At 46.6% G+C, this 23,840-nt stretch overlaps 1 protein-coding gene across 1 annotated transcript in view; it reads left to right on the top strand.

Annotated features, from left to right (window-relative positions):
- LOC140396922 (deubiquitinase DESI2) overlaps positions 1-11,567 on the top strand; it is a 253,108-nt gene extending 241,541 nt beyond the window's left edge. The window contains exon 5 of the mRNA XM_072485857.1: positions 4,734-11,567. Within this exon, the coding sequence (XP_072341958.1) occupies positions 4,734-4,973 (240 nt within the window). The 3' untranslated portion in view covers positions 4,974-11,567. The remainder of the gene's footprint in view (positions 1-4,733) is intronic.
- The last annotated feature ends 12,273 nt before the right edge of the window (positions 11,568-23,840 follow it).

The raw sequence follows: 23,840 nt of genomic DNA, 5'->3' as shown, positions 1-23,840 counted from the left end.
ATGGGCACGCTCCCATACACCTACAAGATCTTATTGAAACAGAATGCCACGCCTGTGGTGCACGCACTCCGCAGGGTCCCAGCACCCCTTAAGGACCGCCTCAAGCAGCAGCTGCAGGACATCCAGGACCAAGGAGTGATTTCCAAAGTCACGGAACCAACCGACTGGGTCAGTTCCACGGTATGCGTAAAAAAGCCTTCCGGCGAATTGAGAATTTTCATTGATCCCAAGGATTTAAATCGCAATATCATGAGGGAGCATTATCCAATTCCCATGCGCGAAGAGATCACATGCGAGATGGCTCGTGCCAAGCTCTTCACCAAACTCGACACCTCAAAAGGATTCTGGCAAACCCAGCTCGACAAATCCAGCAGGAAGCTGTGTACATTCAATACCCCCTTTGGCAGATATTGTTACAACAGGATGCCGTTTGGGATCATATCTGTTTCAGAAGTGTTCCATAGGATTATGGAACAAATGATGGAAGGCATTGAAGGTGTTCGCGTCTATGTCGACGACATAATCATTCGGTCCACCACCCTGCAGGAGCATGTCCGTCGTCTCCAGCGCGTGTTCAAACGCATACGGGAGCAGGGCCTACGCCTCAACAGGGCCCAATGCTCTTTTGGTCAGACAGAACTCAAGTTCCTCGGGGACCACATCTCCCAGTTGGGTGTGCGGCTGGATACGGACGAGGTGGCTGCTATCACAGCCATGAAAACGCCAGAGGACAAGAAGACGGTCCTCCGATTTCTGGCCACGGTCAACTTTTTAGGGAAGTTTATCCCTAACCCCACCTCTCATACCACGGCTCTCAGGAACCTAGTCAGGAAGATGACAGACTTCCAATGGCTCCCTGCCCACGAGCGCGAATGGAGAGAACTCAAAACCAAACCACGGCCCCGGTCTTAGCTTTCTTTGATCCAGCAAAAGAGACCAAAGTTTCAACCGATGCCAGCCAATCCAGAGTTGGGGCAGTGCTCCTGCAATGCGATGAGGCCTCATCATGGGCCCCCGTTGCATATGCATCACGCACCATGACCCCCACGAAACAGCGCTACGCGCAGATAGAGAAGGAATGCCTGGGCCTTCTGACCAGTGTGGTCAAGTTTCGCGATTATGTGTATGGACTTCCTCAATTCACGGTCGAGACCGACCATCGGCCGCTGGTCAATATAATACAGAAAGACTTGAACGACATGCCGCCTCGCCTCCAGCATATTCTTCTCAAGCTCCGGCGATACGACTTCCAGCTGGTATACACCCCAGGCAAAGACCTCATCATTGCTGCCGCTCTCTCCAGGGCAGTCAACACTCCTTGTGACCCAGCGGGATTTGTCTGCCAGGTTGGCGCCCATGTGGCATTCGTGGCCTCCAATCTACCTGCCACGGATGAACGCCTCGTTCAAATTCACCGCGAGACGGCGGCTGACCCTTTGCTACAGCGTGTCATGCGCCACCTAACAGACGGGTGGCTCAAGAGCCAATGCCCTCAGTTCTATAACGTCAGAGATGATCTGGCGGTAGTAGACGGGGTTCTTCTGAAGCTGGACTGCATTGTCATCGCGCGTAGCATGCGCCAGCTCGTCCTGGAACAGCTACACGAGGGCCATCTTGGCGTGGAAAAGTGCTGCCGATGGGCCCGTGAGGCAGTGTACTGGCTCGGCATCAATGATGCAATCGCCAACACAGTGCTCAACTGCCCCACTTGTCAGCGCTTCCAGCCGGCCCAACCACGTGAGACCCTGCTATCCCATGAGTTGGTCACGTCACCTTGGACCAAGGTGGGCATCGACCTGTTCCACGCGCTGTGTAGAGACTATGTCCTGATTGTGGACTACCTTTCAAATTACCCAGAGGTGATACGGTTGCACGAACATCTCATCGTCTGCAGTCATTCGTGCCTGTAAGGTCACCTTTGCTCAACACGGCATCCCACTCACGGTGATGTCGGACAATGGCCCCTGCTTCGCCAGCCAGTCCAACTTTGCCAGGCTGTACAATTTTGCCCATGTGACATCCAGTCCCCTGTACCCCCAATCCAACGGCAAAGCGGAGAAGGGAGTCCACATAGTCAAACGGCTCCTCTGCAAGGCTGCCGATGCTGGGTCCGATTTCTAACTCGCCTTGCTGGCCTATCGCTCCACCCCACTGTCCACTGGCCTGTCGCCAGCCCAGTTACTCATGGGTCGCACCCTGAGGACGACGGTGCCGTCCATCCATGTCCCAGACCTCGACCATGTTCCGGTCCTTCGCCGGATGCAGCTGTCTCGTGCACAGCACAAGGCGGCCCATGACTCCCGTGCAGCTGATCTCCCTGCTCTGGCTCCAGATGACAACGTACGCGCCCATCTTCTGGATGGTGGCTGGTCTGCAACCGCTGTTGTCCTTCGGCAGGTGGCCCCCCCGCTCGTTCCTGGTTCATCTACCGGATGGCTCCATTCTACACCGCAATCGACGCACCCTTCGTCTCGTTCCGCGCTCGCTACGTGATCCTCCACTGTTGCCTCGCCCTCCTGCTGACCGTCCATGGACTATGCAGAGATTCCGGTCACTCTGCGTCCTCCTCACTCTTACGCAGTCCAGCCCGCTCCTCAGCCGACCCACCCTTGAGGCGGTCAAGCAGAATTCGTCGCCCACCTCAGAGACTTAATTTGTGAACTTTGTGGACTTATGGGCTTTCTGATTTGTTCTGTTCTTCTGTTTGATCGTTTACATGGTTTGTATATAGTGTTCATTTCGTTATTCTTGTGACACACTGTTTTTCTGCACCATGTAAATAGCTTAGTTCTCATGTACATAGTCCTGTAAATATTTCGCACACACATCGTCAGGGACATTCTCACCATACACTATTTATTGCCACACATTCTTTTATAAAAGGAGGAATGTCATAATATACACCAGTATATCATGGTGCAGACACACACTGATGGACACACATTGGGACCAATCAACACACACAACAACACAGCCAATCACCAGTTAGAGCACACGCACTATAAAGACAGGGTACATCAGAGTTCCCGCTCATTCGAGCTGCAGCTAGCTAGGAGGGCAGAGCTTACAGCCTGCAGCACAGACATTCACCATGTGCTGAGTGCATCGACTGGTTAGGACAAGGCAAAGGTCTTTAGTTAAAGCTAGTAACGTGTTAACCCACAGACAGAGTATGTTACAACAGTTAATGATTCAATAAAATAGTGTCGCACTATTTCAAGTGTTGGTGACCTGTATGTGTTCCACGGATCCAGAGCACCCAACACAACAGGCATAACGGTACATTGATTGGTCTCTCAGGTCATCGGAGACCCATGGGTGAGAGGACTCTGGGCAGGGTGGTACCCTGGCAGTCCTGCTGCCACCCTGGCACATTAGCACTGCCAGCCAGACAACTTGGCACTGCCACATGGGCACCTTGGCAGTGCCACTTGGACACTCTGTCAGTGCCACCCTGGCACTACCAGGGTGCCTAGGTGGCACTGACCAGGGTGCCCGGATAGCAGTGCCAAGGCGCACAGATGCCAGGTTTTTCCGTGCCAGGGATCAGGCATGGGGGTCCCCTAGACATAAGAGGAGTGAAGAGGGCTTGAGAAACCCCTAAGAGGTAAGTTTGGGCATTGGGGGTTGATTCAGAGGCCATGGTGAGGTATCTTGGGGGGGTCAATAGATCGGGGCTGCATTTAAAAATGGCACCCTAAACTCTTCCTTCACTGACATGCTGAGCTCGTCAATACAGGAAGTGACGTTAGTGTGGCCTAGGCGGGGCATTCCTGACCAAGGCCAGAAAAAAAAGACAGAATGCCATTTGATTGTGGGGTCGTTCTTGACTCTGCAGACGTCAAGAAAGGCCCCGCTATACGCACCCAAAAAGGAGACTCTGTTTTTGTGCATCAAATTATGCCCAAAGTGTCAGAAAATCTGGAGTGGAAAGCTGACTGTGTTTCTGATGAGAAACATGTCAGTTTTCAGTCAGAACCTAACACTTGGCAATGTTTTGGAAAAATTCCACCCAACATTTGTAAAAGTAAGATATAACTTAGTGCAACACGGTGGCGCAGTGGTAGCACTGCAGTCTCACGGCACCGAAGTCCCAGGTTCAATCCCGGCTCAAGGTCACTGTCTGTGTGGAGTTTGCACACTCTCCCCATGTTTGCGTGGGTTTCACCCCCACAACCCAAAGATGTGCAGGGTAGGTGGATTGAACACGTTAAATTGCCCCTTAATTGGAAAACATTAATTGGGTACTCTAAATTTATTTTTAAAAAGTAAGATATATCTTAACATCGTCAAATAAAGCGGAGAGGGTGACATTTTCTGGTCCTGCTTGCCGCAGGACCGGAAATTCCTCCATGAAGTCAATGGGCCTTTGACCAGTGTGTTCAGTGTACCCATCAAATTGCCGACCATTCCTGAGGTTGGTGGGACCAGAAAATCTCGGTCTCAGAATCCAGGACCTGCCAAAAGTATTCAAACGTTAGGTCTATGATAATTCTTTTAAGTCTTGGAACACACGAGGAAATGAATGGTTGACACTGATGTCACATATTCCTAAATTCCACAGTACTTACATTTCTAGCCTGTGCATAAATTAACTATTTTTAGTGAAGAGAGTCTTCCGTTGCTTTTGCAAGTTTGTTCAGTGATCTGTACTCAGAATTCCATTCAGTCACCCATGGTGCTACTAAAAGTTGGTTTTACCAGAGCCTGAAGCTGTGCTTGGTGTCTTCCAGATTCTCTGTGGAAAGGAGATCCCTCGCTGGGTGAACCGGTTGGCATACTTTAGTTCCTGCATCCCGTTCCTCCAGAGCTGCCTGCCCAAGGAATGGCTCACGCCCGCAGCCCTCCAGAGCCACATCAGCAGCCAGGGTCTTAATAAGGACGATCAGAGTGACACAGGGGATGAAGAGTCACCTTCCACCTCTGCCTCTGCTTCAGGAACCACCAGGACCTGCAGACACACCAGAGTCTAACCGTGTCTCTGAATTGTAACTTCTTTGACCCTTTTCCAGTTTTTCATAGCTGCTCTTTTGTAGACTTTCTGTGACAGCCCTTAAAGTGCAGGCCTGGTATTCAGTGAAAACGGCTGTGGCAATTTTGTCTCAAGCAAGCGGGGTAATGGTGATGGTCAGGTATGGCAACCATGTTACCATCAACACCTTAGCAACCAGGCATATGGATAACCAAGAAGAAGATATTGGAACACACCTCTCAGATGCTAGCCCAGAACTTTTTTACGGCATTAATTGTGCACGTTTCACCTGAAAAACCAAACTTGCTTCTTTATTGAAATCTCCATGAATCAAAACTACAGTCAGTTGCGATGTCTGCGCACTGAGAACATCTAACAGTGTCAATAATGATATCAAAACGGGATATATTTGTAAAAATAACAATCTGGCTGGAAGTAAGACATTTCTTTCCTGAGCTGAGGGCCCATCGCATACAGTCTTCTGTCAATTATTGTTTAAATGTGGTACAGTATTATTTTAATCAATTTTGGAGACCCCAGTACAATTAAAAATAGAGGAGCTGTACTGGCACACAGATAGTAGTGGGTACTGCACTGGCACAAAGATAAGGACTGTACTGATACAGGCAGGGACACTGTACTGACACAGACAGGAACATTGTACTGACACAGACAGGAACACTTTACTGACACAGACAGGGAGACTGTACTGACACTGTACTGACAAAGAGTCGGGCACTACTGACTCAGACAGGAACATTTTATGGACACAGAGAGGGAGACTGTATTGACACAGACGGCGACACTGCACTGACACAGACAGGGTGCTGCATGGATACAGACATGAACACAGTACTGTCTCAGATAGGAACACTTTTTCTAACAGTGACAGGACTGCTGCTCTGACAGGGACACTACACTGACACAGACAGGAAAACTGTGCTGGCACAGACAGGAAAACTGCACTGACAAAGCCAGGGACATGTTACTGATTCAGACAGGAACGCTCCACTGACACATACAGGGATACACTGTTCTGCCACAGACAGGAACACTTTACTGACACAGACAGGAACACTTTACTGACACAGACAGGGACACTTTACTGACACAGACAGGAACATTGTACTGACACAGCCAGGGACACTTTACTGACACAGACCGGGAGACTGTACTGACACAGACAGGGACACTGTCTGACACAGACAGGATTGCTTTACTGACACAGACAGGGACACAGATAGGAACACTGTACTGACACAAACAGGAAACTGTACTAACACAGACAGGAACACTGTTCTGACTGAGTCAAGAACACAGTATCAACACGGACAGGAACACTATTCTGACACAGACAAGAACACTGTATTGACACAGACAGGACACAGGAGTGAGTGACGCAGCTGGGGGACAGCACTGACACAGACGAAGACACAGGAGTGACACAGGCAGGAACACAGCACCAACACACACAGGAACACTGTTCTGACACAGACAGGAACACATTACTGACATAGACAGGAACACTATACTGCCATGGAAAGGAAAACTGTACTGTCACAGACAAGAGCACATTAGTGACACAGATGGGGCACAGGACTGACACAGACAGGAACATTGTACTGACACAGACAGGAACACTGTACTAACACAAACAGGAACAGGAACACTGTATTTACACAAACATTAACACTGTTCTGATTCTGACAGGAACACTGTTATGACACAGTCATGAACATTGTACTGATACAGACAGGAATACTGTACTGACACAGGTAGGGAAACTGCACTGGCACAGACAGGGACACTGTACTGACACAGACAGGAACACTATATTGACACAGACAGGAACACTGTTTTGACACAGACAGGAACACTGTTCTGACACAGGCAAGAACACTGTTCTGACACAGGTAGGAACACTATTCTGATACTACCAGGAACACTATTCTGACACAGTCACAAACATTGTACTGTCACATACAGGGCCACAGTACTTACATAGACAGGAACACTCTTCTAACACAGACAATAATACAGTACTGACATGGACAGGAACACTGTTCTGACAAAAACAGGAAAACTACCGCTTCAGACAGGGGCACATTAGTGATACAGACTGGGGCACAGTATTGACACAGAAGGAAACACTTTCCAACACAGACAGGAAAACTGCACTGACATAGACAGATACACTCTACTGATACCAGACAGGAACACTGCATTGGCACAGACAGGAAAACTGCACCAATACAGACAGGAACACTGCACTAGCGCAGACAGGAACACTCTACTGATACAGACAGAAGCACTGCATTGACACAGTCAGGAAAACTGTACTGTCAGAGAAAGGAACACCGCACTAATACAGACAGGAACACTGCACTAACACAGACAGGGACATTGCACTGACACAGACAGGGACATTGCACTGACACAGACAGGGACATTGCACAGACAGGGACATTGCACTGACACAGACAGGTACACTGCATTGACACAGACAGGAAAGCTGTACTGTCAGAGACAGGAACACTGCACTAATGCAGACAGGAACACGGCACTATCCCAGACAGGTACACTCTACTGATACTGACAGGAACACTGCATTGGCACAGACAGTAAAACTGCACTGTCAGAGACAGAAACACTGCACTAACACAGACAGGAACACTGTACTGATACAGACAGGTACACTGTACTGATACAGACAGGAACACTGCACTGACACAGACAGGAACACTGTACTGATACAGACAGGAACACTGCACTGACACAGACAGGTATACTCTACTGGTACAGACAGGAACACTGCACTGACACAGACAGGTATACTCTACTGGTACAGACAGGAACACTGCACTGACACAGGCAGGAAACTGTACCGAGACAGGCAGGAAAACTTTACTAACACAGACAGGAACACTGTATTGATACAGACAGGTACACTGCACTAACACAGACAGGAACACTGTACTGATACAGACAGAGACACTACACTGACACAGACAGGTATACTCTACTGGTACAGACAGGAACACTGCACTGACACAGGCAGGAAACTGTACCGAGCCAGGCAGGAAAACTTTACTAACACAGACTGGGACACTGTACTGACACAGACAGGGACTCTGCACTAATACACAGGAACACTGTATTGCCAGAGTTAAGGACACTGTACCGACACAGATAGGAAAACTGTACTAACACAGACTGGAACACTGTTCCGACTGAGTCAGGACCACATTACTGATAAGGACAGGAACACTGTTTTGACACAGACAGAAACACTGTTCTGACACAGACAGGAGCACATTAGTGACACAGACTGAGGCACAGTACTGGCACAGACAGAAACACTGCACCGACACAGACAGGAACACTGTACTGATAGAGACAGGGTCATTTTTCTGATACAGACAGTCATACTGCAGTGATACAGACAGGATCCTGTACTTACACAAAAGGGGACTCTGTACTTACACATACAGCAGTACAGTATGGAGAGACGAATACTGTCATGGGCCACAGGCAGGGATCCTGTACTAACACACAAAGAGATACTATGTTGACACTGTCAAACTATTGTACTTACATCGACAGAGAGATTGTACTGACATAGGTAGGTGGACTACACTAACAGAAACAGGAGCACTGTATGGAGAGACCGATTCTGACATGACACACATGGAGGTATACTGCACCAAGGCACAAAAGGATAACGTCCTGACAGTCATAACACTGTACTGACAGTGAAAGAAATACTGTACTGACACAGGCCAGAACACTGTACTGAGACAGGCAGGGATACTGTACTGACACAGTCTGGGATACTGTACTGATACACGCAGGAGCTCTGTATGGAGCAATGGTTACTGTCATAACACATTGGCAGGGATATTGTACTAACATACAAAGTGATACTGTCCTGAAACAGTCACAGTGCTGTACTCGCATGCAAATATGGTTTCCATAGTGACAAATAGAGAGGGAAGCTGTGCTGACACATAAGGGTGTTGTACTGACAGACAACAGGAGATGCCATATTGATATAACAATGGGGTACTGTACTGGCACACAGACAGGAGGTACTCTACCAGGATATGGGCAGTTGTGGACACACTGCTGGGATACAGGCAGAAGAGGGCACAAGATTGGTATGCAGACAATAGGGGTTACTGTGTTGAAATGTTATTTTGTTTTACAATTTAGAACAAACGGTGTTGAATAAAAAGCCGCAGCTCTAACACATGCCATTATTAATAGAATTGGTGTTTATAATGAACTCCTGAACCATTTATTCCACAGTTTTTCAGTCACAATGAAGAGTACATTTGGCACATTGAAACTTGACACTCTACAAACACACAAAAGTTTGTGTCCTCTTTGATTTCTACATGGCGACACCTTGGCCAATCAGCACCCTTTTATCCTATCATATAAATTGTTGTGATTGTTCGAAATGTTGGCATTCTTATACTTGTCCTGCTGAGTGCAAGATGAAAAACTTCAGCAGCATATGTTTCTTTTCAGCAATTGGCTGCATTATGGACTGAAAGCTGCCCAAGGTGGCAAGTATCCATTGGTTTGGCAGCAGAAACAATGAGAATCAATCACTTGGAGGTTAACTTCCTGCCATTGTTAGGATGTCAGCATAGAGATGTCAATGCCACATCGTCACAAGCGATGTGTTCTCACAGTAAATTTTACGCACATTGGTGGAACAAGAGGACGTTGTCTTCATGCAGATTTTCTCTATAAACTGCATCTGGCTGTATGTTTTGTATCTTGCAACAGCGAACAAAATCAAAACTCTCCCCAAATTTCCTTGTTGTTTTCTTACTCGAAATCCGGTCTTGGATGACACATGGATTACATCCACATGATCGGCAGGCATACTGTGTGTTGTATGTGCTCCTGTGCTCATGTGATGCAAATGCGCCTCGATAGAAAATTGGCTGGCGTGTGACTCGGACCCAAATCATCTGGTAGCATATAACCATAGAATTCCTACAGTGCAGAAGGAGGCCATTCAGCCTTCGGTCTGTACTGACCCTCTGAAAGAACACCCTACCTAGGCCCACTCCACTGCCCTATCCCCTGTAGCCCCAGCTAACCTGCACAGCTTTGGATATTAAGGGGCAATTTAGCATGGCCAATCAACCTAACCTTTGGACTTTGGACTCTGGGTAGAAACCAGAGCACCCGGAGGAAACTCACGCAGACATGGGGAGAATGTGAAAACTCCACACAGACAGACGCCAAGGTTGGAATTGAACCCGGGTCCCTGGCACTGTGAGGCAACAGTGCTAATCACTGTGCCACCGTGCCATCTGCTGCTGTTGGATGCACATTGTTAACCCAACTGCCAATGTCAGTATTTCATTCCCGTGTAAGGGTGTGTAGAAAATAACAGTAGTGTACTGATACAGTGACTGTGCGATGCAGATCAATGGCTGATCCAACCAAGGCATGAACTATTAGAAGAAAACTCACAGCCTTCTCCCTGTGATATAAATTGCACAACAATTTTAAATGAGTCATCATCATGGTGGCAGGTGGTTGCAGCCACGATAAACATACGTTTTGCAGTTTTAATTTAAGTTAAAAAGTGGTCAGCTCGAAACAATGGCAAGCGATTGGGCCAGATGCCATAATTTTAAGGCGTTGCAGAAAGATCGATTTGTTCCAGGAGTGATATCAGAAATAGAGTGTGGTTATTACAAACTAACTTCATTAAAATGAAAGTTAAGAAAACAATATTTAAGCTTTTCCTTCAGCTCTAACAATAACAGATTACATGCAGTTTCTTAATCTTAGCACACTAGTTCCCATTAAACTCCACTTTAAATAACCATGTCGCTCTCATGCCGCTAACATGGACAGGCCAAGGTAATTCTTGCAATTACGAAGCAATGCCTCTTCTGTTAGGGACATTTGTTCCCTTTCCAAAGCGTGCCTCGGTGGCAACTTTCATGAACTCTCTGGTTGATTTCCACAGCCTTCTGCCTGTGATTGTTCGAAACAGCATTTTTTCTTTCTCTCTCTAAGCCCACCCCTCAAACAAAGGTTCCCCCTCTCAGGTGGCTAGACTTGAATCCATTATCATTATCCTAGCTGGCTGATTTCCCACTCCTGTTTTTACAAAAGAACTGAGCTATTCTATTCATATGCAACTAACCTTCCATTGGCAGACAACTAGTTAATTGGACTCTGTGATGGGATAATCGGTGGTCAAACAAGGTTGCCCTTAATGACAATGGATCTTGAGTGGATCATCCTGGCTGAACCAGGGCATCCTGTGTATTCCCACTAACGAGGTTAGGTCTGAATGGGACAAAGTAACTCAGGCTGTGGATGTATCCCTTTAATTCTGCTGCTAGCAGTATTTTCCCTCAGTCTGCCTAACCCCTAAATTGTCTACTACATCTTGGTTCACTTTTCTGCACCCAAGTTCCTAATATCTCCCTATCACGACAAAACGGGCCGAACTAAGCGTTGATTGTGTGTTTGAAGGTGAGCCACCCCCATCAACTCATTTAAAAAATGTATTTTATTACAAACATGTATCAAAACAGGTTACAGCAAATAAAAACCCCAGGAAACATGCTTCCTAGCAATCGACTATGCAGTCTGTACAATTTTTTTCCCTTTTGCACCCTCCTCTCTATGAACTCCGGCTTCTTTGAAACCCTAAATATCACCACCAAAGGTTCCAGGTCCACCTCCTCCTCCACTACCCTTAAGACCGCGAACACTCCCACCCAGAATCATCCCAATTTTTCACAACCCCAAAACATGTGCGTGTGATTCGCTGGCCCCCGCCAGACCTCTCACACTCATCTGCTACCCCCTGAAAGAACCCACTCATTCTCGCCCGAGTCATATGCACCTTGTACACTACCTTAAACTGTATAAGGCTCATCCTTGCACAAGAGGATATCCCGTTACCCTACGCAGTGCCTCACTCTATACTCCTCAATTGATCTCCCCTCCCAACTCCGCTTCCCATTTCTCCTTCAGCTTCACCACCCGCTCTCCTCCCTGCTCCCCCAGCCACTTGTCTATATCCCCATTCTTCCCTCCCCTGCCACATCCGGAAGCGGCAGTCGCTCCAGTAGGGTGTAACCTGGCAACCTAGGGAACACCCTCCAGACCTTTCACGCAAAGTCCCTAACCTGCAGATGTCTGAACTCTCTCCCCCTCGGCAGCTCTACCCTCTCCCTTAGCTCCTCCAGACTGGTGAACCCTTCCTCCAAATACAGATCTTCCACTTTGACCAGCTTCCCCCCACTTCCCTCCACCTCCTGTATACACTATCCACCCCCCCCCCCCGACTCAAACCCATGATTCTCGCACAGCGGCGTTAACACCAACATCCTTTCCACCCTAAAATGCCTCCTCAGCTGATTCCATATATTCATTATGGACTGCACCACTGGGCTCTCGGAATGCCTACTCGGCACCATTGGCAATGCTGCCATCACCATTGCCCACAAATTAGACCCCTTACAAGATTCCTCTTCCATCCTAACCCAATCTACCCCTTCTGCTTCCCACCACCACTGCACCTTGTCCACATTCGCCGTCCAATAATAATGAAGCAGGTTCGGCAACGCCAACCCCCCCTGCTGCCTCTGTAGCAGGGTCCTCCCCACCCTCTGCACCTTCCCCACCCATACAAAGTCCGAAATGATCGTGTCTAATTTCCGAAAAAAGGTCTTTGGTATAAAGATCGGGAGAGCCTGAAAGATAAACAAGAACCTTGGCAGAATATTCATTTTCATCACTTGGTCCCTCCCTGTCAACGTTAAGTGCAGTGTATCCCATCTCTTAAGATCCTCGCTGGCCTCTTCCATCAGCTTCGTTAAGTTCCACTTATGGGGCCCCATCCATTCCCTTGCTACTTGAATTCCCAGATGCGTAAACCTATCCCTCGCTACCAAAAATGGCATCCCCCCAAATTAGCCCGTTGTCCCAGCTCATTCACCGGGAGTACCTCGTTTTTTCCTGACATTCAGTTTGTACCCTGAGAACCCTCCAAGCCTCCCAGCGGGCCCATAAACCTTCCCATACTCTCCAACGGATCCAAAACATACAGCAAGAGGTCATCGGCATAGGGCGACAACTGATGCTCTCTCTGTCCCCTAATAATCCCCCTCCATTCCACTGATTCCCTAAGAGCCATCGCCAACGGCTCTGCAGCCAGCGCAAACAGCAATGGCGACAGCAGGCACCCCTGCCTCGGACCCCTGTGTAAGTCAAAGCATCGCAAACTCATATTATTCGTCCTCACCCTTGGTGCCACATATAGCAACCACACCAATGTCACAAATCTTGGCCCAAACCCACATCTTCCCAAAACCTCGAACAAGTACCACCACTCCACCCGATCAAATGCCTTCTCTGCGTCCATGGACACCATCACCTCCGGTACCAGAGCCCCCGACGGATTCATCTCCTCCCATGATCAACTAGTGCATGGCCAAATCCAGGATCGCTGCCAGCAGCCCCCTCATAAAACCCACATCATCCCAATTTGGGGCACACACATTTACCAACACTACCGGTGCCCCTTCTAATACCCCACTCACAATCACATATCTCCCACCCGGATCCCTCACTTCCTTCGCACTCACAAACCCCATTTTCTGGTCATTAAAATCACCACTCCCCTCAATTTCAAATCAAACCCCGAGTGGATAATCTGGCCAACCCACCCCTTTCTTAACCTAACCTGGCCCTTCACATGGAGGAGTGTCTCCTGCAGAAAGACCACTCCCGCTTTCAAGCTCCTGAGGTGCACAAACACCCGCGACCTTTTAACCGGCCCATTTAGTCCCCAGATGTTCCACGTTACCAGCCTTACTGGAGGCTTACACCTCCAATCCCCTCTCCCGTCTGGCATTTTTGCCACTTAACCCCTGCCCCCTTAATTCCACCCTGTACCTAGCCCATCCCAGATGGCCCCCTTCCCCTCCCCGACCATGTTATCTATCACCCTCTGCCATGACGCAACAACCTCCCCCACTCCCCCTTTCCCTTCCCCCCCTCCCCTGACCTTACCCTCCCCCACCCAAACAAAGACGTCTCCTGAACTCCAGGCTGCCTCCTCCAAAAGCAAACATACAAATGCAAAACACAAACAGTCCCATAAAACAGGAGTGGGGATGGGAACATCCAACCCCACATAAACGTTTCACCCCCACAACGCCTTACAATCCCAACAGTAAACAGCAAACCCAGAAAACCGACCCCCTCCAAACCGGAGGGGATCAAAATTCCCTAATCCCTACCCCCACTTCAAACATGCTCCCAACAATTATGAAGTGCCAGCACCCCAGTTCCCAAGCATTGTCCACTCAGTTCTACCCCAGTTTATGCTCCTTAATGAAGTCTTCGGCTGCTTTCGGGGCCTCCGAACGTCATCCGTAATTTATCCGGGTAGAACACCCCAAACCTGATCCGCTGCCTGTACAACACCACCATGGCTTTGTTGAACCCTGCATGCTGTTTCGCCAACTTGGCTCCAATGTCCTGATAAATTCGTACCTTGTTCCCCTCCCATTCGCAGGTACGCTTCTCCCTGGCCCAACGCAATCTTCTCTTTCTCCACAAATTTGTGGAGTCTCACGATTACTGCCCACGGCGGCTCCCCAGCTCTAGGCTTCTGCCCTAGGGACCTATGCGCTCGGTCAACTTCAGGGACCTTATCTAGCACCCTTCCGCCACCAGCCCGCGAGTATCTTCGGCAAGTACCTCGTGGCACTCACACCTTCCACTCCTTCAGGCAGGCCCACCATTTGCAGGTTCTGCCTTCTCGAGGTATTTTCCTGCTCCTCCACCTTTGCCCTCAATGTTTTACAAAGGTCTCCTAGGAGCCCCACCCCCGCCTCCAGAGCCACCGCATGATCGCTGTGGTCCGAGATCACTCCTTTGATCTGAATCTGCGACCCCTGCGCCTCCACACACCTCTCCACCCATTCCAGAGAACTCTTCAGGGGTGCCACAGCTCCTTCAATCTCCTTCAAGCAATCCTCCAGCATGTCCTTCCTCTGCTGGCGGAATTCGTCCTGAATAAAAGCCATCAACTGCTCCATCTGAGGCCTTTCACCTTGCACTAGCCCTTTCCCCGCAGCCATCCTTACACTGGCTGCTGCAGCACAAGTTTCCTCTAACTTTTGGGCAGGTCTCTCACTGTCTTCTACGGGGTTTGGTAACCAGCAAACATACCACTCCCAGAACAAAGAACAAAGAACAAAGAAATGTACAGCACAGGAACAGGCCCTTCGGCCCTCCAAGCCCGTGCCGGCCATGCTGTCCGACTAAACTACAATCTTCTACACTTCCTGGGTCTGTATCCCTCTATTCCCATCCTATTCATGTATTTGTCAAGATGCCCCTTAAATGTCACTATCGTCCCTGCTTCCACAACCTCCTCCGGCAGCGAGTTCCAGGCACCCACTACCCTCTGTGTAAAAACTATTCCTCCAGCCTTCACCTACACCTTTTAATTAAAATTCCACCCAATATCGGATAAAAAGAGTTATTTTCTGTGCCTTCAAGCAGGCGCTGCCCTGCGGGCGACCAATCACACCGGACGCCCCCCTCCATTAACTCTGAAGATAAATGGAATCTGCATTCAACTTTTTGTACTCTGGCTTGTCTTGAGTGTTGGCGCTATCCAAAATAGTAAATCTTCCAACTGATTTGTTTTCTGCATTTATACCCCAGGGTTTTGTAGTCTATATTTATCCCACTAACAATAAAACCTGAAAGAAAATGGGTCTTTCAGATGGCAATAAAAATGCTTTTAAAGATCCCTGTAGAATGGCAATGGTAAAAGTGGATTTGTGATTTATACACACAATACAATCTCTGCACAATGGCAATGAGAGTAAAACTCACACTAAGGGAACACTGCCTTCATAAAAATAACATTGGCGATAATTGGCAACAAAATACTCTCCACTTGCCTGGATGAGTGTGGTTCCAACACACTCAAGAAGCTCAACATCATCCAGGAGAGCAGATCAAATGATTGACACCACATCCACCACCTTTGTGCTATGGGTTTGAGATTCTTGCTCCCTGTGTGGATGAGAGCAGGGACTGTAGGAAGGATGAGTTAACTGACCACTGCACTATGGTACAGGGAGTCATTCAAGTGGGGGGGGAAAAGAGAAGTGTAGTTACAATCGGGGATAGTATAACTAGGGGCATAGATATTGTTCTCTGTGACCAGGATCGAGAAACCGAAAGTTGTGTTGCCGATCTGGTGCCAGGGTTCGGGGTTTCTCAGCCGTGCTGCAGAGGAACTTGGAGTGGGAGAGGAAAGATCCAATTGTCTTGGTCCACGTGGGTACCAATGGCATCAGTAGGACGAGGATCGCGGTTCTGCTGAGGGAATATGAGTAGCTTGGGGCTAAATTAAAAAGCAGAACCAATAATCCCTGAATGACGACCTCAGCCCAAGCTAATTGACATGGGGTCAATGAGATTAAAGGCGTAAATGCATGGCTGAAAGGTTTGAGTGTGAGAAATGGGTTTGATTTAATGGAACATGGGGCTGGGGAAGGAGGGATGGGCCGATGGGATGGTCTTCATTTGAATCATGCTGGGACCAGAATTGCATAATTAGGAACAGAACATATGAACGTCATTTTGCACCAAGGAAGCAAGACAAGAGTCGGAACATTTGAGAATACAACAAACCTAAAGGCTTTGTGGCTGTATTGGTGAAGCATTCAGAACAAAATTAATGAGTTAACAACGCAAATAGAAACAAAGGGGTATGATTTGGTGACAATTACTGAGACATGATTACTAGAAGACCAAGTCTGTGAGTTGAATATCCAAGGATACCGAGTATTTCAGGAGGATAGCCAGAAAGGAAAAGGAGGTGGGATATCTTTGCTCATAAAGGGAGGGTCAGTGTTGTAATGAGAAATGATATAGGCACTGGAGACCAAGACATGGAATCAGTCTGGGTAGAAATAAGAAATAGCAAAGGAAAGAAGTTCCTATTGGAAGAAATCTATAGATTTCCAAACAGTAGTTCCACAGTGGGGCAGAGTATAAACCAGGAAATGCTGGAGGCTTGTAAGAAAGGTACGACAATAATCATGGGTGATTTTAATATGCATATAGACTGGATTAATCAAATTGGCAAGGATAGAATAGAATAGAACTCATAGAATCCCTGCAGTGCAGAAGGAGGCCATTTAGCCCATCAAGTCTGCACCGGCCCTTGGAAAGAGTACCTACGTAAGCCCACGCCTCCACCCTATCCCCATAACCCTACCTAACCTTTGGGACACTGAGGGGCAATTTAACATATCCAATCCACCTAACATGCACACCTCTGAACTGTGGAAGGAAACCAGAGCACCCGGAGGAAACCCACGCAGACACGGGAGAACGTGCAAACTCCGCACAGACAGTCACCCAAGGTCAGAATTGAACCAGGGTCCCTGGAGCTGTGAGGCAGCAGTGCTAACCACTTTCAAGGGAAAGTACGTTGAATGTATTAGAAATTGTTTCTTGGAGCAATATTTTGTGGAACCAACCAGGAAGCAGGCTATTCTGGACTCAGTATTGTGTAATGAGGAGTGATTCATTAATTACGTCATAGTTAAGGATCCTCTAGGAAAGAGTGATCATAGCTTGATGGAACTTCAAATTCAGCTTGAGAGCAAGAAACTGGAGTCCCAAATTATCTGGAGTTAAACAAAGGTGATTACGTCAGCATGAGAACAGATTTGGCCCCAGTGGCCTGGGCAGGAAGGCGAAAAGATAGGACAGTCGATGAGCAATGGCAGTTGTTTAATAACATATTCAATTCCTCCCAACTAAATATATTCCAGAGAGGAAGGAAAATTGTAAGAGAGGAAAAAACATCCATGGCTAAGCAAGGAAGTTAAAGATAACATAAAAACAAAAGTTAAGGCATTCAATATTGCAAAGGCCAATGGCAGGCTGGAAGATTGGGAAACTTTTAAAGATCAACACATGTTTGTTAAAAAAGATATAAGAAGCGCAAAGGTAAATAATGAAAGAAAACTAGTGCAAAATATCATAATGGACAACAAAAGCTGCTATAAATATATAAAGTAGAAGAGAGTAGGTAAAGTGAACTTTGGTCCCTTGGAATTGTGGAGTTATTAATGGGAAACACAAAAATGGTGGAGACACTGAATCAGTATTTTGCCTCAGTTCCTACGATAGAGGACATTAGTACCATCCCTATAGTAACAAGCAATGCAGAGGTAATAGAAAGGGAGGAAATTAGAACAACTATTATTAATAGGGAAAAATACTGATCAAACTATTGGGATTGAAGGTAGATAAGTCCCCAGGGCAAGATGGCCAACATCCTGGAGTCTTGAAGGAAGTGACAGCAGAGGATCCATTGGTTATAATATTCCAAAATTCCCTGGATGTTGGAAAGGTTCGAGTGGATTGGAAAGATGCTAATGTAATACCCTTATTCAACAAAGGAGGGTGGCAGGAAGTAGGAAACTATAGACCAGTTAGTTTAACATCTGGTGTTGGGCAATTGTTAGAGTCCATTAGTAATGAAATTATAACAGGACATTTGGAGAGTCAAAACACAATCCATCAGAGTCCGTATGGTTTTAGGACGGATAAATCGTGTTTGACTAATTTGCTTGAGTTCTTCAAAGATGTAACAAACAAAGTGGCTAATGGAGATCCTGTAGATGCAATATATCTGAACTTCCTGAAGGCATTTGTTAAGGTGTCACATAAAAGGTTGCCATGATGTGGAGATGCCGGCGTTGGTCTTACAACACCAGGTTAAAGTCCTGTTGGACTTTAACCTGGTGTTGTAAGACATAAAAGGTTCGTACACAAGCTAAGATCACATGGGATTAGGGGGAATGTATTAGTTTAGATAGAGGACTGGCTAACCAGCAAAAAGCAGAGAGTCGGGATAAATGGATATTTTTCTGTTTGACAAAATTAAGCTAGTCGGGTGCCACAGGGATCAGACCTGGGACCTCACTATTTACAATCTATATGAATGACTTGGCTGCAGAAATAGTTGGTACTATAGCCAAATTTTCAGATGACACTAAAATAGATGGGATAGTAAGTTGCAATAAAGAAATAAGAAAATTACAAATGGATATGTTAGATGAGCGGGCCACAATTTGGCAGATGGAGTTTAACACGGATGAGTGTGAAGCTTTTGGTCAGAAAAATAGAAAGGTAACTTATTATCTGAATCAAGAGAAACTTCAGAGTGCTTCGATGCAGAGTGATCTGGGTGTCCTTGTGCATGAACCGCAGAAAACTAGTATGCATGTACAGCAAGAAATAAGCAAGGCAAATGGAAATTTGGCATTTATTGCCAAAGGAACAGAGTAGAAAAGTAGAAAAGTGTTGCTGTGACTGTGCAAGGCATTAATGAGACCGCACCTGCAGTCTTGTGTCCAGTTTTGGTTTCTTTATTTGAGGAGAGATGTAGTTGCATTGGAGGCAGTTTAGAGGAGGCTCACTGGATTGATTCCAGAGATGAGGGGTTTGGCTTATGAAGAGAGATTGAGCAGTTTAGGCCTATATTCGCTTGAGTTTAGAAGAATGAGAGGAGTTCTAATTGAGGTATATAAGATGATAAGGGGGATTAACAGGATAGTCGTAGAGGGGATTTTGCCTCTTGTGAGGCAATCTAGAACGAGAGGTCATAGTTTTAGGATCGGTGTAGCAGATTTAAAACAGAAATGAGGAGAAATTATTTCTCTCAAAGGGTCGTGAATCCGTGGAATTCACTACCCCTGAGTGCGGTGGATGCTGGGACATTGAGTAAATTTATTGAGGAAATAGACAGATTTTTAATTAATAATGGGTTGAAGGGTTATGGAGAAAGGGCAGGAAAGTGGAATTGAGGCCGAAATGAGATCAGCAATGTTCGTATTGAATGGCGGAGCAGACTTGAGGGGCTGAATTGCCTACTCCTGCTCCTAGTTCTTATTTCTTATGAAGCAGCACCAATACAGTTATTAATGTAATGAAAAGAGAGTTGCAGGAAGGAGGCATGAGTGGAACTGGAACAAGGAATGTTCCACATGCCCCACATAAATGCAAGAATAACTGGGGCCCATGTGGTTCCCATGGTCACACCTTTTATTTGAAGGAAGTGAGACAACATATTTATGGTGTAGTTTAAGATGTTCTTCTGATGCTGGGATTAAGGCAGATGGGGTGGGAGCGGGTGGCAGATCAGCACAGAAAAAGCTTTATTATGGGTGCTATAGCAGACGTATAGATGTTGATGCCCACCCAAAATAGCCAAAATGAGAACATGACAGATGCAAAAGAGAAAGTCAACATAGGGGATACAGTGACGTGCAATATGTTACTGTGAATTCCTGATATGCAGATGGCAGCAACTTTATTTAGCTGGATGAGTTCCAAAAAAGCCCCCAAACAAGCTATAAGGAGAAACCAGTTCAGAATGTTCAAATCCAAGTAAAAATCAGTAATATTGGGTCCAGTAATACTGGAGTTCCATTTTAAGGTATACAAGGCCAGTTCAGACAAGTTTTACTGTACCCTTCATTCCAAAGTTTCACTGTTTTTTCATTCTGCTCAGTTTGAAAGGGGTTTAAGCATGAGGCAAAGTTGGTCCATAAAGAGAACAAATTGAGCTGGACTTCAACAAACTGAAGGTTTTGGCTCTTAGTGCAAATTATGTTTGTCATTGACTAAGTAAAAGTGATCCACTTTAGTTAATATAAGAAAACATGAAAGACTTATACTTATATAGCACCTTTCACAACTTCAGGACTCCCCAACACACTTTACAGCCAATGAAGTACTTTTGAAGTGCAGTCGCTATTTTAGAATCGGATATACAGGAAACAATTGCTCACAGCAAGATTCGACAAATATCAGTGCCGTGGCTTTATCTCAGCATTATTTAGCGTCTTACTCGGCCTTTTGGCTAATTTCAAACATAGGATCAAGCCCAAGACCATGGCCAGAATTCTCCAGATGTTGGAATTCTCTGTTGCGGCCAGCAGCGTAACCCCCGACTACGTTTCCTGGTGGTGTAGGGTGGTTTCAATGGAAAATCAAATTGACAAGCGGCAGGAGAAGAGAACCCCACCACCAATGAATGGCGTGCCACTGAGAAACACGCGGTTGGGGGACCGGAGAATCCAATCCCACACATAAGGCTTTTTCGTGTCAGCTTGGATCTAGCATGTCCCTCCTGTGGGAACCATGAATTGGATTCAATCTGAATTTGAATTGATTTATGGAGCAAGCAAGGAGATGGATTGAGAGCTTTCCCTGTCCACTCTAGGCATTGGCTTTGTAACTCTAAGAAAGGAATAAACATTCTTTTAAATTCGTTGGAGCTTTACCAGGAAGAGATCTTGCTGGAGGCAATGGTCTTTTCTTCAGTCATTTATTTACATGCTAACTTAGTTACAAAGTTTGAACAACAATAATAATAATAGTCTTTAGTGTCACAAGTAGGCTTACATTAACACTGCAATAAGTTACTGTGAAAATCCCCTAGTCGCCACATTCCGATGCCTGTTCGTGTACACAGAGGGAGAATTCAGAATGCCCAAATTACCTCACAGCACAACTTTCGGGACTTGTGGGAGGATACTGGAGCACTCGGAGGAAACCCATGCAGACACAGGAAGAATGTACAGACTCCACACAGACAGTGACCCAATTGGACTGATTGCTGGAAACAGACATTACTGAGACAGACAGTGCTTTGGAAGGACAGATCCCCTGTCTGAGCACTGGAGGGTGAACAACACAGACAACTCTCAGTGTAAGGGAAGCAGGTGAGTCAGCTCCAAGTCCATGTCGATGTTTGGCGAGAGAGGAGTAGGTGAAACAATCCTGATACACTGGAAGGGTTTGTCTCTCGTGTGGGTTCACTGATGTTCCAGGAGGTCCAACAACTGTGTGAAGTCCTTAATACAGAATTAACACTGATAGGATTTCTCCCCTGTGTGTGTATGTTGATGGACCAGGAGATACACTGTGTGAAAGCCTTGTCACACACCTCACACGTGAATGATTTATCCCCAGTGTTTATACAGCAATACTTCAGGAGATCAGAGGAGTGGGTGAAAAACTCATCACAAATACTGCAGTGCCCAGACATGGCTGGAGTGACTCTCTGTGCTTCACACTCATCTTACTGTGACATAGCTCCTTCCGCACATGCTCACTGGCTATCATCAGAGTAAATCCTTAGCTCTACAATGTTATGGCCAGGTGAGGTGGAGTGAACACACTCCCCTTTATTCAGCCTCCTGATTTTGGATCGCAACAAAAAGCATTAAAAAATGTATTTTTCATGCAGATGTGTTTTCCAAATCAAATGTATTCTTTTTATTCTTTATCCAATGAACATTGTAAGAAGCCAATCAAACAGGATTTGCTTAAGTCATAGAATCAATAGAATCCCTACACTGCAGAAGGGAAGCACGGTAGCACATTAGTTAGCACAGTTGCTTCATAGCTCCAGGGTCCCAGGTTTGATTCCCGGCTTGGGTCACTACCTGTGCGGAGTCTGCACGTTCTTCCCTTTTCTGTGCGGGTTTCCTCCGGGTGCTCCGGTTTCCTCCCACAGTCAAAAGGTGTGCAGGTTAGGTGCATTGGCTAGGCTAAATTGCTCTTAGTGTTCAAAAAAGATTAGTTGGGGTTACAGGGATAGGGTGGAGGTGTTAGGATAGAGTGGAGGTGTGGGCTTGGGTAGGGTGCTCTTTCCAAGAGCCGGTGCAGACTCGATGGGTCGAATGGCCTCCTTCTGCACTGCAGATTCTATGATCGAGGAGCCAATTCGGCCCATCAAACGTGCAACAACCCTCTGAAAGAGCATCTCCCTTGCCCACTCCCCCACCTTATCCCCATAACCCCACCTAACCTACACATCTTTGGAACCAAGGGGCAATTTTATCATGGCCAATCCACCTAACCTGCACACCTTTGGACAGAGGAAACCCTGCAGATTTGGGGAGAATGTGCAAACTCCACACAGACAGTCACGAAGGCCGGAATTAAACCCGGGTCCTTGGCGCTGTGAGGCCGAAAATGTATTAGCTACTAACTCAAGGGAAAACATAATAAAAGTAGCGATGTTACACACACAGGCACCAGAGTTTAGAAATGTTAGTGTCCAAATAAAGAGGTAAAATAATATATGGTTAAGTGTCCTTGGCTTCGACATCCCATGTAGATTGTTAAACATTATGGCCAACATAAGTTATATGCTTGTTAGGAGGTGGTCAGATGTAAAAGATGTTGCAACTCTTTCAAGATTTTGGTTCACTCGTAGATCTTGGTACACTGATTTCTTGAACCAGATGCTGCACTTGCTCCAATAAAGAGAAAATAGAGAGATCTCTTAATCCTGTTCTTCTGTTGAAGTCTTCTCAAAAAATGTCTCTGATGGTGTCTGCCTCTGGCTTGGTAAAATCCAGTTCCTGAATCCCTGCTCGCTGCATATATTGCAGGAATTTGGTTACCATGTGTTCTGTGGTCATTATGGTAGAACAAGTAATCACATTTTTAATGTTCATCTCTGAAGCCTTTCAACATGTTTTATGTTAGTAAAAACCAACAGGAGATGAGTGTCTCCCACACTTCATAAGGGTGGTTTGAATGTAGTTCTACTTGGGTGGAGTGCAAGTCTGGCTGGCTAACCGTTTCCCATTGCCTTCATAGGGTTACAGTTGATCAAGGTCCAGCACTTTACATTTTTTTATCTGTTCCTTGGTCTTGGGTTTCGATGTCTGTAGATTACCCAAAATGTCTCTCTCTTCATACTTCATTCGAATGGGGTTTTTGTTTGCTTTCCTCAGTTTAACCT

This window comes from Scyliorhinus torazame, chromosome 2, assembly GCF_047496885.1.
Source record: "Scyliorhinus torazame isolate Kashiwa2021f chromosome 2, sScyTor2.1, whole genome shotgun sequence".
NCBI lineage: Eukaryota > Metazoa > Chordata > Chondrichthyes > Carcharhiniformes > Scyliorhinidae > Scyliorhinus > Scyliorhinus torazame.
Note: the sequence above shows the minus strand (reverse complement) of the source record. Positions and strands in the feature narration are given on the sequence as shown.